Source organism: Mytilus californianus, unplaced genomic scaffold (assembly GCF_021869535.1).
Source record: "Mytilus californianus isolate M0D057914Y unplaced genomic scaffold, xbMytCali1.0.p SCAF_15, whole genome shotgun sequence".
Classification (NCBI taxonomy): Eukaryota; Metazoa; Mollusca; class Bivalvia; order Mytilida; family Mytilidae; genus Mytilus; species Mytilus californianus.
This window is the reverse complement of record NW_026262637.1, coordinates 20,615,712-20,628,783: the sequence shown is the minus strand read 5'-3', so window position 1 is coordinate 20,628,783 and position 13,072 is coordinate 20,615,712. Positions and strand designations below refer to the sequence as shown.

The 13,072-nt window shown below is 30.9% G+C and overlaps 1 protein-coding gene across 1 annotated transcript in view; it reads right to left on the bottom strand.

Moving 5' to 3' along the window:
* Positions 1–13,072, bottom strand: part of LOC127725997 (adhesion G protein-coupled receptor B1-like) — a 294,287-nt gene that overhangs the window by 243,040 nt on the left and 38,175 nt on the right. Inside the window, exons 21-25 of the mRNA XM_052233296.1 lie at positions 12,160–12,286; positions 11,033–11,074; positions 9,711–9,779; positions 9,154–9,220; positions 8,033–8,112 (exon numbers count right to left, since the gene is read on the bottom strand). Of these exons, the coding sequence (XP_052089256.1) occupies positions 8,033–8,112; positions 9,154–9,220; positions 9,711–9,779; positions 11,033–11,074; positions 12,160–12,286 (385 nt within the window). The remainder of the gene's footprint in view (positions 1–8,032; positions 8,113–9,153; positions 9,221–9,710; positions 9,780–11,032; positions 11,075–12,159; positions 12,287–13,072) is intronic.

Here is a 13,072-nt window from a genome sequence, read left to right as displayed (position 1 = left end):
ACAATTTTTCTTTGGGTGCTTTGCAAGATAATCTTGTCAGCAAAACTTTAGACTGTTGTACAAAATTTACTTGGATGCACAGTGGCCAATATTACCCGTGTAAGAACATACGATTTTATATCAATAGATTAACTTTAAGCTAGCTGGAATTAACAGCTAGAGTACATTCCATGATCCAATATCGATATACTTATGGCTGTCATTTTTGGCATATGGAATACTCATAGGTCCTGACAAAAGGACCCTTACTTTCAAGCCATCTTAATATGATCTTAATATGATCGGATTTATGTAAAAAAAATCCGGATCTTTGGTCATAATTAAGTGTTTTCTCAGGACTGATTTCTGAACTAAAACCGTTTGAGCCAAAGGGGAAATAAGTACAACTCAGCTTATAATATGATGAATGGCGTTGAGGCCCAAGGAAGATAATATTAAGGATTACATACAAAATCTTCTGAACCATAAACATGTCTTCACCAAATCTAGTTTTATAATGCCCAATTGGTTGAGGAATAGTCTGATATCTGGGTCGATAGGTCAAAGTCACAGAAGCCTAAAATCAATACAAGATTTTGGTTTCAGAAATTTTTTGACCATAGGCCCAACTTTTACTTAACTTTGCTTCTTAATGCACCATGGTGTAGATAAAAGTAAATTTAAGATAACAGCAGTTATTACGTAATAGACTGAAATTTGGGCACAATTTTGATTTAGAGATGTTATCTTTTGAAGTCCATCACTTTCAAAACTTGGTTTGATAATACTTCAAGGGATGAAAACCCCTATTGATTTTAAAGAAAAAGGTCACAGCAGAAATTGATTAACTGAAAAAGAGGGACGAAAGATACCAGAGGAACAGTCAAACTCATAGAAACTAGGGGAAAATTTTGGTTTCCAGATATCTTTCGAATCATATGTCTAACATTGAAATAACAGCATGTGAAAGATCCCTGATAAACAAGACCTTTTGACTTTTTAGGCAATAGGTCAAGGGTCAAGGTCACAGTACCTATAAATAGACTGAATATCTGGAAAACATTAATTCAAGACAATATCTTTTGAGATATAAATCATATTTTCAAATACAACACAATAGATACCAAATTTACTCTGAGGTCATTACATCAAGTTTCAAGGTCTCACCAGCAATTACTGTATTTGTACTTTTTCTCATATACATATGAATTGATATCAGTGTCAAAAGTTCAAGGTTAAAGCAGCATTAATATATTGAATTTTTGGCAAATTTCTGGTAATCCAACATTTCACATAAATTGTTAGCATGACTTTATTCAGTCTTTATCATCAAATCAGATAGACAGCGGAGCCAAGAGCACATGTGCATCTTGAAATTGTTGCAAAAATAAAATGGATACCTAGAAGGCATTTTATAAATCAGAAGCAAATAAAATAGCTTTGTAGAAAAACATGAATATCAAATATATTCTAGCAAACTCAAGTTAGTACAACATGTAAAAAGTTTACTAAAATTCTACCATTAAAGTCCTCTGCAATGGAAAAAACAGAAAATTATAAAAATCAAAAAGGAGCTTCCTATTATCAATCCTAAAAATAATGTAAAGTTTTAAGGAAATCAATCTAGGCATATTGATGTTAGAGAATACAAGAGGCTGTCGAGTGACAGCAAACCGGATTTTCCTGCAGAGGTCGAACCCTGGACAGTTGAGCAATTATAGACACAACATTTAAGCTTAAAACAGCTCTGAATTTGGATTGTGATTGAATATTTAAAATAGATTATTATCTAATTATTAAATAATGAAAATGATATTTGCAAATCTGAACCCACAAACAGGATCATGTAAAAATTAAATATTAACACGCACAACAAAAATAAAATACCACATAACAACTGTGACATCTAACTTCATAACACACATGACTTAAAAAAAATAGTTAAAGAAATTTTGACAACTAATGACTAAAATTAATTGAACAGAATCCATATACTTATGTTATCATTACTGGTTCATGGAACAAGTTTGAGTTATTTCCATTTGAACAGAAATGGTTTAACTAGTAAAGCAAACATAGTTCTCTAAAATTAGATATGATTTAACCACTAAAAATAGTTCTCTAAAATAAGATATAATGTTACACAATGTATATCTATTTTCAAATTATAATCAAATATAATTAATAGTTCAAAATATTTTTTCTTTCATTTGTCACAAACTAATATAGATCTGCAACTTATCTATCTATCTACACAATGTAATGTAATGAAATATATCCTTTAATAAAAATAGATTATTATCTAATTAAAGGAGTTCACTTCATCAAAAAAAGATATATATAGCATTCAGAAAATTAGTTTATACAGAATAACAAACAAACCTACCACAAAATTCTTCAAACAATTTACCAAAGAAAAAAAAAATCCAAAATGTCATTTATCATTAATTTAATACAATGTCTATTAAAAATCTTTAAAAAAAAGAGTTATTTCCCTTTGAACAGAAATGGAGTAATTAATAAGTATTTCTTCAAAAATTGAATTCTTTGGAAAGGGCTATAACTCAACAAGAAGAAAAACTAAAATTGTGAAAATTGAACTCGACCTTCATTTAGTCACAGGAAACAACATATCTAAATTCGAAAAAAATTTCGTCAAAGCCTTTTCATGTTAATGAACAGACAAGTTGGCAGCCGCCCCCCGTACATCCCAAAATCAATAACCGATTTTTCCTTCGAAAAATCTGGTTATAAATTAAAAAATTGCCTCAATTCAAACAGTTAAAGTCCCATACCTCTTGAACAGAAGAACAGATAACTTAAAAAATCGCAGGGGAGCTTCCTTTTATCAATCTCAACAATAATTTAAAGTTTGGAGGACTTCAATCCAGGCATACTGGAATAAGCGTGTGATATGTGAAAAATTGCTGTAATTGAAATGGTTAAAGTCCTGTAACTCATAAACGACAAAGCAAAAGATTTTCAAAATCAAAAGAAGCATTCTTCCGTCAATACCAATGTTGTATTAAAATTACATGAGAATTGGTTAAAGCTAACTTGAGTTATTGTAGGAAGTGTTGACAGATGGACATTAAGATACCATAATACATCCCGTCTTTGACGGGCATATAAAAATAAAATGAAATTATTACATAACCTATCAAGAATATTTCTCCATAGGACAAGCCCCACTTGCACCATCACACTTCCATGTTCATTTACAACCCTAATTTGACATATACATTAAAAAGTTTACTGCATAATACCATGTGTACTAAGTTCCAAGTTGATGCTACTACAAACTTCCATATCCTTTAAAACTTGATAAGTGACATATGGACAGGACATACCCCTCTACTATCGTTGGCAGGGCATTACAATCTGATTTTATTACTACAAATTCACGAATGTGTTTCTGTGATCAACCTTTATTTAACAGACTAAGGAAAAAAGTAGAACTCAAAACATTATTATAGTACTTTGGTTTTTTTTCTATTGATGGATTGCTAAATATGCAATATAGCTCATATCTCTTTCATTCATAGTATATCTCCTCTACATTATAATTTGTTTGTCCCAAGTAAGGAACTTAGTTAGAGTTGGTCTTTGTATATATCTGAGGTGGTTTTTTTTATTAAGCAATCCATAATGAAGGCTAACACTTGCTAGTCTCTATTTTTTCAATTGCAACCTGTCTAAACAAGGAGCTTTTCATTGTGTTTTAAGTTAGACTTTTGCTTCACTGGTGTATGCCCAACATTTCATTCTTTAAATACAGTATAAAGCATGATCATTTCAATTATGTAATTAGGACTGGGATCACAATATCACAGCTATTCCTTACCATCGGGACATAGTAAGTCAAAACATTTAACAAGCTAAGTCACCTTGTAATTTTGCAGTAACTACTTTGAGTTTGATATCATTTATCCACAGGTTACTATAGAAGCAGGAGACAAGATGACATTCTTTGTTAATTATACAGATTTTACAAAAGTTATTTGTAGACCTGTATTTGTATGGTAAAAGCTGTTTGCAGAATAAGAAAAATAAATGAACAAGAGTGCATACGCTGAAATGTCTCGCCTTCTTTATTGACCATTGATTTTATGTTGATAGTCCTAAATATAAAGTTTACTACAAATATCACCTTAACTTAACATGATCCAAGAAAATGAGGTCAAGGTCAGATAAACCAAGCCAGAAATACATGTACACCTTACAGTCATTCCATACACTGAATATAGTTGACCCATTGCTTATAGTATACAAGAAACAGACCAAACAATGAAAACTTTATATTGAGCAATAAAGCATGAAAATGAGGTCAAGGTAATAAAAATCCTGCCAGACTGACATGTTCATTGTAAAATATTCCTATACACCAAATACAGTTGACTATTGCATATAGTATTTGAAAAACACATCAAAACACAAAAACTTAACTTTAATTACTGAACCATGAAAATGAGGTCAAGGTCAGATGACATCTGCCAGTTGGACATGTACACCTTACAATCATTCCATATACCTAATATAGTAGACCTGTTGCTTATAGTATCTGAGATATGGACTTGACCACGAAAACTTAACCTTGTTCACTGATCCATGAAATGAGGTTGAGGTCAAGTGAAAACTGTCTGACAGGCATGACGACCTTGCAAGGTAAACACATACCAAATATAGTTATCCTATTACTCATAATTAGAGAGAAATTAACATTACAAAAAATCTGAACTTTTTTTTCAAGTAGTCACTGAACTATGAAAATGAGGTCAAGGACAATGGACATATGACAGATTGAAACTTCATAACATAAGGCATCTATATACAAAGTATAAAGCATCCAGGTCTTCTACCTTCCGAAATATTAAGCTTTAAGTAGTTAGTTAACGCCGCCGCCACTGCCGGATCACTATCCCTAAGTCGAGCTTTCTGTGACAAAAGTCGCAGGCTCGACAAAAAATCAAATAAGGTGATATTACCAAAACGTATATACTGAACTTTAATTCTACATATAATAGAAAATGGAAATGTTTTGTCAAATAGAAAAACAAACAATTTTTTTGTTAAACTGCATATTTATTGCACCAGTCAGGAGATGAAACAATATGTAAAAAGCTGTTATGTATAAGAAAATAAACAATATCATTTACAGAGGTAGTATTTCATCAACGTGATAAATAATTCAACGCTATATAAATAACACATGTGTGAATGTAAAGACATAAAGAGGTAAATTGGACACAACTCATTCTTAAATCAAATATACTTTCGTTCATTTAAGAAATTTGACTCATTTTTAGAATGTTTTCCTTCTTGATGAAAGATTACCCAGTCCCTCATTTTGCTATATAAAACATCTAGAGATTTAAGAAATATCTGTTCTATATATTCAAAAAGCACAATGATTGTTTGTTGTATAAACAAAAATAAATTCAAACCACTTCAGTCTGTGGAAATTAGCTTGTTCTATTTTGAATCAAAATACATTGTACATGAATCATTAATTTATCTCCCCTTAACTGCCATCTACAAATAAATTTTTTTTTTTTTTTATTTAAGATGAAAACGTCATATTATGCATTAATTTTCATTGTGCATAATTATACAGTTTTTTCATTTCAAATCCCAACCAAAATAATCACAAAAATAGCTGTTCCACAACCAATTTACTGACAGGACGGAATTGAAAACTGTAGTCTTGTATGGACGGTAGTTTTAAAATGTTCCAATGTCAGCAGTAGTTGGCTGCCAATGAGTTGCTGGTTGGTGTCCTGGAGACAATCTCATTGGACTTTGTACCCGTCCAAATGGATTGTAACCCTCTTGTTGGTTTGCTTGTGAGGGCTGATTCCTAGGAGATGCAGATCTTCTACTTATTGGCTGAAATGATAAGAATATTAGCTACAGATGATAAATAGGACATTCAGATTTCATAAAGTCATTTAATCTTAATATCCAATTTTTTAACAGACTGCTTTACTTCTAAAGCCGAATGCTGTTTAACTGTGTCTTTTCATACAGAAGATGAGACAGAAGCAAATCTTTAAACTAAATTCCCTCCACATTCTATATGTGCCTATAACAAGTCAGGAGTCCGTAATTCAGTGGTTGTCTTTGATTGCTGTCTGTCATATTTATTTTTCATTTATTGTTTTGTCGATTAAATTGTTCTAAATTTTTTCATATCAGGGCCTTTTAGTAGCTGACTAAACAGTATGGATTTTGCCCATTGGTGATGGCCATATGGTGACCTATAATTGGTTCAATCCATGTAATTTGGAAGGTTGTCTCATTAGCAATCATACCAAATCTCCTCATTTAATATTAGTTAAGAACTGATTTTTTTGCCCAAAAGATATTGTGAAAAAATTGTTTGTTTTACAGTAATTTTTTGACAAAGACAGTAAATAATATTTGGAATTGTGAATACATGTTTTATTTTAGTCGTAAATATCTACATCTGTCTTGTGTCGAAAAAAAGCTGAAATGATACTACAAAAAAAGGTACTTTCAAACGCACGACTGACTTCAAATTTTTTAAATGTAAATTTGGTTCTGGATGCAGGTGGAGCTGCATTGGAAGGAGGTTTTAAGACCAACCTTTTACAAGATGCAGGGAATCATATATGGGCTTCATTTATTTATGAAATTTTACAGGTACATACAACTTGCCATCCTGACCATTTTTGTATTTTCACTTTTAACCATTTCCTTAGTTTTCAAACAAGGGCCTAGAAATGCAAAAAAAAAAAAATTTTAAATCAAAATTCCATAAACAATGACTCCAAAACAGGTGGACAGATTTTTCTAAAATTTTCAAGGTAGATAGGGCTTTTTTACAATTTTTACCCTGTCATTTATTCGCTTTTTGCTATACTTTAGACTCATTAGCCAAAACTGTAGTTTACCTGTTGGTTTCTTGAAATGACCGACTGTCCAAACTTATTAAATAGAGATCCCTTTCTTTCTGGCTGCAATGATATATTTCATCAATAAATATAATCTTTCAGTTTCAATGGAATCATATTAAAACAAATTCACGATACATAAGATTTTCAAACTGCTCAACTGTTCATATAATACAACGTGCAGTTACAATTTTCAACTGTAATTAAATTTTCTGTATCCACAATATAATGAGGATTTTGAAAATGAATATTCTGGCTTGGTAACATCTGAAACAAGTGAAACTGCGAGCTACTGCTCACTGATGATACCCCCGCAGTAAGTGGATTATTTTAATAGTGTAAAAATATGTAAAAATATGTAAGTGTTCGGTACACAGGAAGTTGTTGAGTGATGAATCTGAAAATGCATCACACTGTATAGCTGACTTATATAAACCCTGAAACCAAATTTCAGAAATCCTTATGATGTAGTTCCTGAGAAAAATGCGACGAAATATATTTATGGGACCGACGGACGGATGGATGGACAGACAGACAGAGGTAAAACAGTATACCCCCACTTTTTTAAAGCGGGGGTATAAAAATACAACTTTACCCAAGACAAGGCAAAACAGACTTAAAATGCATATTCTGGCCTGGATAATAACTGAAAATGTATAACTTTGCCCAAGACAAGACAAAACAGTGTGAAAATGAATATTCTGTTCAACGAAATGCAGGAAATAAATGCATACTACAATGTTAATATTTGTTTGCGTGTCAAAACACAAAAAAAAAAGTTGTACTAGCAACAAATGAATATAAATATTCTATCCACAAAAATTCCTACTGTCCCCGCCCCAGAAAATAAAATGGTCATCCCCTAAGTGCTTTGTGCTTATCAAAGAAGCAGCAAACACTGGTAATAGAGTCATAGTCTTGCCACAAATAGAATTCTAAATTGTACAAATAAGGCAATCAATCTACTATAAAACAAGCATTGAATTATTCTACCACTTGACAAATATTTTTTATTTTGCTTCATGAGATCTTACTTCAGACTCTCCATAAGCTGGAAGCCCATTTTGCAAGCCTCTATTGGTACAATAATTTGGTACTCCAAAGCCTTTCATTTTTCTATCAATTTAGATTATACTGACCAGTTTGTTATTCAGGTTATTGTTCAGATCTTTGTCATATGTTTTTTTCAGGTCATTGGTAAATACACTAGAATGTGATACTGAAAATAATTATAATCAGTATTAACAAATCATATAAAGCTATCTTTTCACAGGCTTTCCATTTTTCTTTCAAGGATTTCAAAAGATTGATAAAAAAATGCAGATAGTTTTTTAAAACACACTAACAAAAATACTTATATATGTTTTTAAAATAGATCTTTGATGAATTTCATGACACAATTAATCACTAACCTATTAATTGATCTAAGTGACTACATATACCAATATCAACTCTAAATCAAGTAAAACATTTTATGCCCCACCTTCAATTGTAGGGGGGTATTAGGGTTTTTCAGGCTCTGCTTCCATGCATCCATCAAATTGAATAAGTTTGTCCTGTATCAGGTTAAAGTTTTAGGTTAAGATAGTTTACCTTAAAGTTGTAGTCACATCAATTTGAAACTTGACACATATGTTCATTATGAACAAAAACAAGAACATATCTTATTACCAATTAAGGGCCCACAAGGGGCATATAGAGAATACATGTACCGAGTATAAGAAAAAAGAACATTGATTAGCATATATAGATACATAGAATTTAAATACACAATCACAATAAAATTAGACTGAAATAAAGCCCTTGGTTTATAGTATATAATATAGTTATATGAAAAATAAATAGATCTATAAGTCATATTGACTTTAATAAATTTATGTTACAAAACTTTTTAATTCACATACCAGATTAAAGGTATGACCAATATTTCGTTGTTCAATGGAAATGGAAATTTGAAAGTGTGAGCTGACCTTGTTGTGCTACAGACATATATTATTGTTGTAAATGTTCCTTACAATTAAAATATACACAGAATCCACAAGAATATTCAAGATGACTTTGTGTCAAAGTCATGGCATAACTGTTGGGTCATGAGGAGCCATAATGGAAAATATCTCTTTTATTAGATTTTTTACGAAAACTCTAAAACCATTTAATTTTGATATTAATTGGTCTTAATTAGCTACATTTAGGCAAATTTTTGAAAAATCTATAGATTTTAATTTAGAGTCCCCATCTACCTTAATAAGCAATTACTTACTTTTTGGACTTGCCTTGGGAGTTAAATTAGTATCACTTGTCTGGGAGGTTTTTCTTGACTTTGATTCCTGATATAAAAATATACAGCAAAGGTGAACAAGTCAATAAATGTTTTGTTTATTTGTAAATTTGGGGTCCCATTTGCACCATTACAAGATTGTAACAGAGTAACCAATGTCCCCATCAGATTTACTGAATTTTACCATATCACATATATGACCAGGGGACATAACTAACATTAAAATTATTGATATGTGCTTATCTTAAAATTCAACTGAGATATTGCTGATCCAAAAATTTGACTTAAATTTCTTTAAACTCCATTAAGTAATGAAGGTGGGAAAGTGCTGAAAATGGTGATTATTTATAAAAATTGAAATCTCCAAAGTATATAACTCTCAAAAAAATATTCAAACCATACTAACTTTTTCATCTCATCTGATGTGTCCCTGATATTAACCTTTGACACTAATTTAAAAAATGTCCTCTGAAGAAATGTAGCTAATATGTAACTTTTTAGATATAAAAAATCAAATTATAATAGTGTGAATGACTTACTGTGATGGAAAAGGAATCCAAACGAGCTGCTCTTCTCTTATTACTATGGTGTTTTATTGCTTCTTTAACCTACAAATATTTAACATCTAACATTTAGCATCTAACTTTCTTGCATATATTGCGTAACTAACCTTACTGTCCATGGCATTCATTATTATTGCAGTGCTCTAAAATTTGAAGTAGCAGGCTGATATAAATTAGAAAAAGGCAGCACACACATTGTAATCAAAGTTTTTAATGATAACTATTCAACTGGCAAAAAATTAATGCCAAAATCATAAAGAATATAGTTTCATAAATGGCTATCAGTTTCAACTGAAAACACTGATTCATGCGATTTTCCAAAAGTTTTGCGCAAATGTGGAGATATGTGTAAGATATAATTAACACAACCAAATCTTGCCCGTTCAAAAAAGAACATACTGGAAAGTAGTACATATTTAACACAAAATAGTTCCTACAGATAGGTGTAAATATCAAACTATGTAGAATATATTTTAGAAAGGTATCAGATGAAAGGTGAAGGACTGGTGATCCTTATAGAACACATTTTGACTGATAATTTTGAATAATACAAAAATGTATGAATGAATTCTAAAATTGAGGGCATATATTGCCTGTTTCTCAGATATGAAGTACCTGGTTTGGTGTATCCAAAGTTCCAGTAACCAGTACAGTCTGATGTATAAATAACACCCCATAAACATTGAAAAGTGCAACGTGGAAAGGAATGGGGCCAAGAATAGGTGGTGTGCGTCTTATCAAAATTTTAGTACTTGAAATTGATGTGATCAAAGCTTTATGGTAAATTTTTCCTGGAGTTTTGTTATTTTTGTTATTTTTCTTTTTACCTTAACCAAAAACTTAAAACTTGAATGTACCTATTCAGTTTTCAGTCAAACCCTTAAAACTCTGTTCTACTTTCTGTTCGGATTACTTTTAAATCTGTTCTACTTTCTGTTCGGATTACTTTTAAATCAACCAATAAAATTTCTGCCTCCAAACTTTTAAAGGTGTATTTCAGTACGACAAAGTGTTGTTAAAACAGAAAGTAGAAAGTAGTGTTGTCAGACCCTTGTCAGTGAAGTTTGGACACAGGATCAGTATTTTAATCAGATTGGAAGTTTCAGTCAGTGTTTTGTTTCTTCTTCTAAGGTTTACTGTTTTCGTGAATGTTCTTCAAGTTATGTTGTTTTCTTTTTGGTCTAATCATATTTGAGCTCTTTTTTTACTATAATTTTTTTTATCATACCTTAATATTTTCTAAACTTCTTTTAACCAGATTTAAAATTAAATACTGTATATTTGCTTTATATGCTTACCTTTTTGTCAATTAGGCAGTGAAAAACAAAAATAAAAAATCCCTGAAAAAGGAATAACTTGATTAAATCTTAAAAGATTCATATACAATGGTTATTGAGTATCTCAAAATATTTACTAACAAATGTAATTCGAAAATAACTGAAACATTAACTGAAAATGGAATATAATTTGACTATACCAGTTGTCTGCAAAAAGAAAAAGAATTATCTCCCTTTAACTTCATATCATTTGTAAAATAATGACGACAAATGGTCTCGTTGACATATACCCTGATCTTTTTTTGTTCATATCAGTCAATTTTATTTATGTGAAATGAAGTAATCACTTAGTGAGTGAGTACCCAAGCTGACCAAGTTTTTTTTATCTGGTTTGTATTAATCAATCTTAATTGTCACCTCATTTTTTGGCTTTTGGTCATAGTTTTAGATTTTCCCTTAATTATCTAACTTTCTCTTTTCTACCATTAATTATCATACAGTTGTAAAAGCTGGGTTCTTCAGGCTTTTATCATAAATAATTTCAAGCTAGGGTTCTGAAACTTTTATTCAGATGGTTAGAAGTAAATATAACGGATATGTAAAACTGCTCTCACATATCGTGCAAGTGGCAGATTTCCATAAATAACCAAAATATATATAGTCGTAACATCTAACACTTCATCTCTGGTAAATTCAGAAATACCTTATATAAGAAACTTTCCAATCACAGAATTGTTATTCAAGATATTAATTTCTAAAGTTGTTAAATTGCAGACAGGTTAATATATATGTGTTGACCACAAGATTTCTTCCCATAAGATATAGAACAAAGGAATTAAACTGCCAAAAAGTACTAACCAATAATACAAATATAAGGTAGCGCTCAAATCAACCGTGAAAATGAAGTACTAACTACAGTGAAACCAAAGTTTACAAAAGATGAGAATTCGTCCGTCAATAATCAATGTCAATAAGTTAACATAGAATAATACACAATGCTAATCCTTAATTACAAAATGCAATTAATAAGCTAACCATATAACTCTATTCAAATACATATTAATATCAAATACTACGCATATAAAAATATACAAAATACATAAAATAACAGGCTATCAAAATATTTAAGAATAAACCTTAGGACATACCTGTAATGAGTTGAATATTGCAAAAAGATATTGGAATACTACCAAATCTCTCGATATAGATAATACACCAAAAACCCAAGTTACACCAAACAAAGGAGCAAGTACACAAATACTTCTTACACCAGACCTACAAAAATAAGTTCATACTAGTATTATACAAACAATATCTGTAAAAGGGTCAGAAATACCTATTACATGATTTGAGAAACCAGCAAAGGGTCTTGTAAAATTACAAACTATATTTTTCAAGATTGTTTTTATCCTGTAAGCTTAAGGTAGATGGTGTGTGTGTGTGTATGTGCATGGGTGGTCTAAATTTAAAAAAAAAAAGCATAAAAAGTATACACACAAGAGGCACTTAAGAGCCTGCATTGCTCACCTGGCAAAACTATGGCATTTCAGTATTTATTTTAACTCTCACAATCAAAAATGATTTTGAAGAAACAAATTACTTATTTTCAATTATATTTTTTAAACAAATTGAGATAAAATAAAAGGGGAATGTGTCTATGGGACACAGATGATGCCCCCACTTGCATATAACTTTATAAAGGGACATAACTCAAGAACTGTAAAAAGTACTTGATCTGAGTTTTGTGGTAATAAGCATTATTTATAAGTTTCATAACATTTGGTTGAGGCAAACTAAAGTAAGAGAACAGAAACGAAAAAATCAGCAATTTTTCCATTTGTAAAGGGGCATAACTCTAGAACAGTAAAAGTGATGCCACCAAAATTCAAACTTGATCTGTGTTTTGTGGTAATAAGCATTGTGGATAAGTTTCATAACATTTGTTTGAGGCAATCTAAAGTTAGAGAATGGAAACCAATTTTAGGACGTACGTACGTACAGATGGACAAGGGTAAAACTTAATGCCCCCTCCGCTACGGCGGGGGCATAAAAATGCAAAAT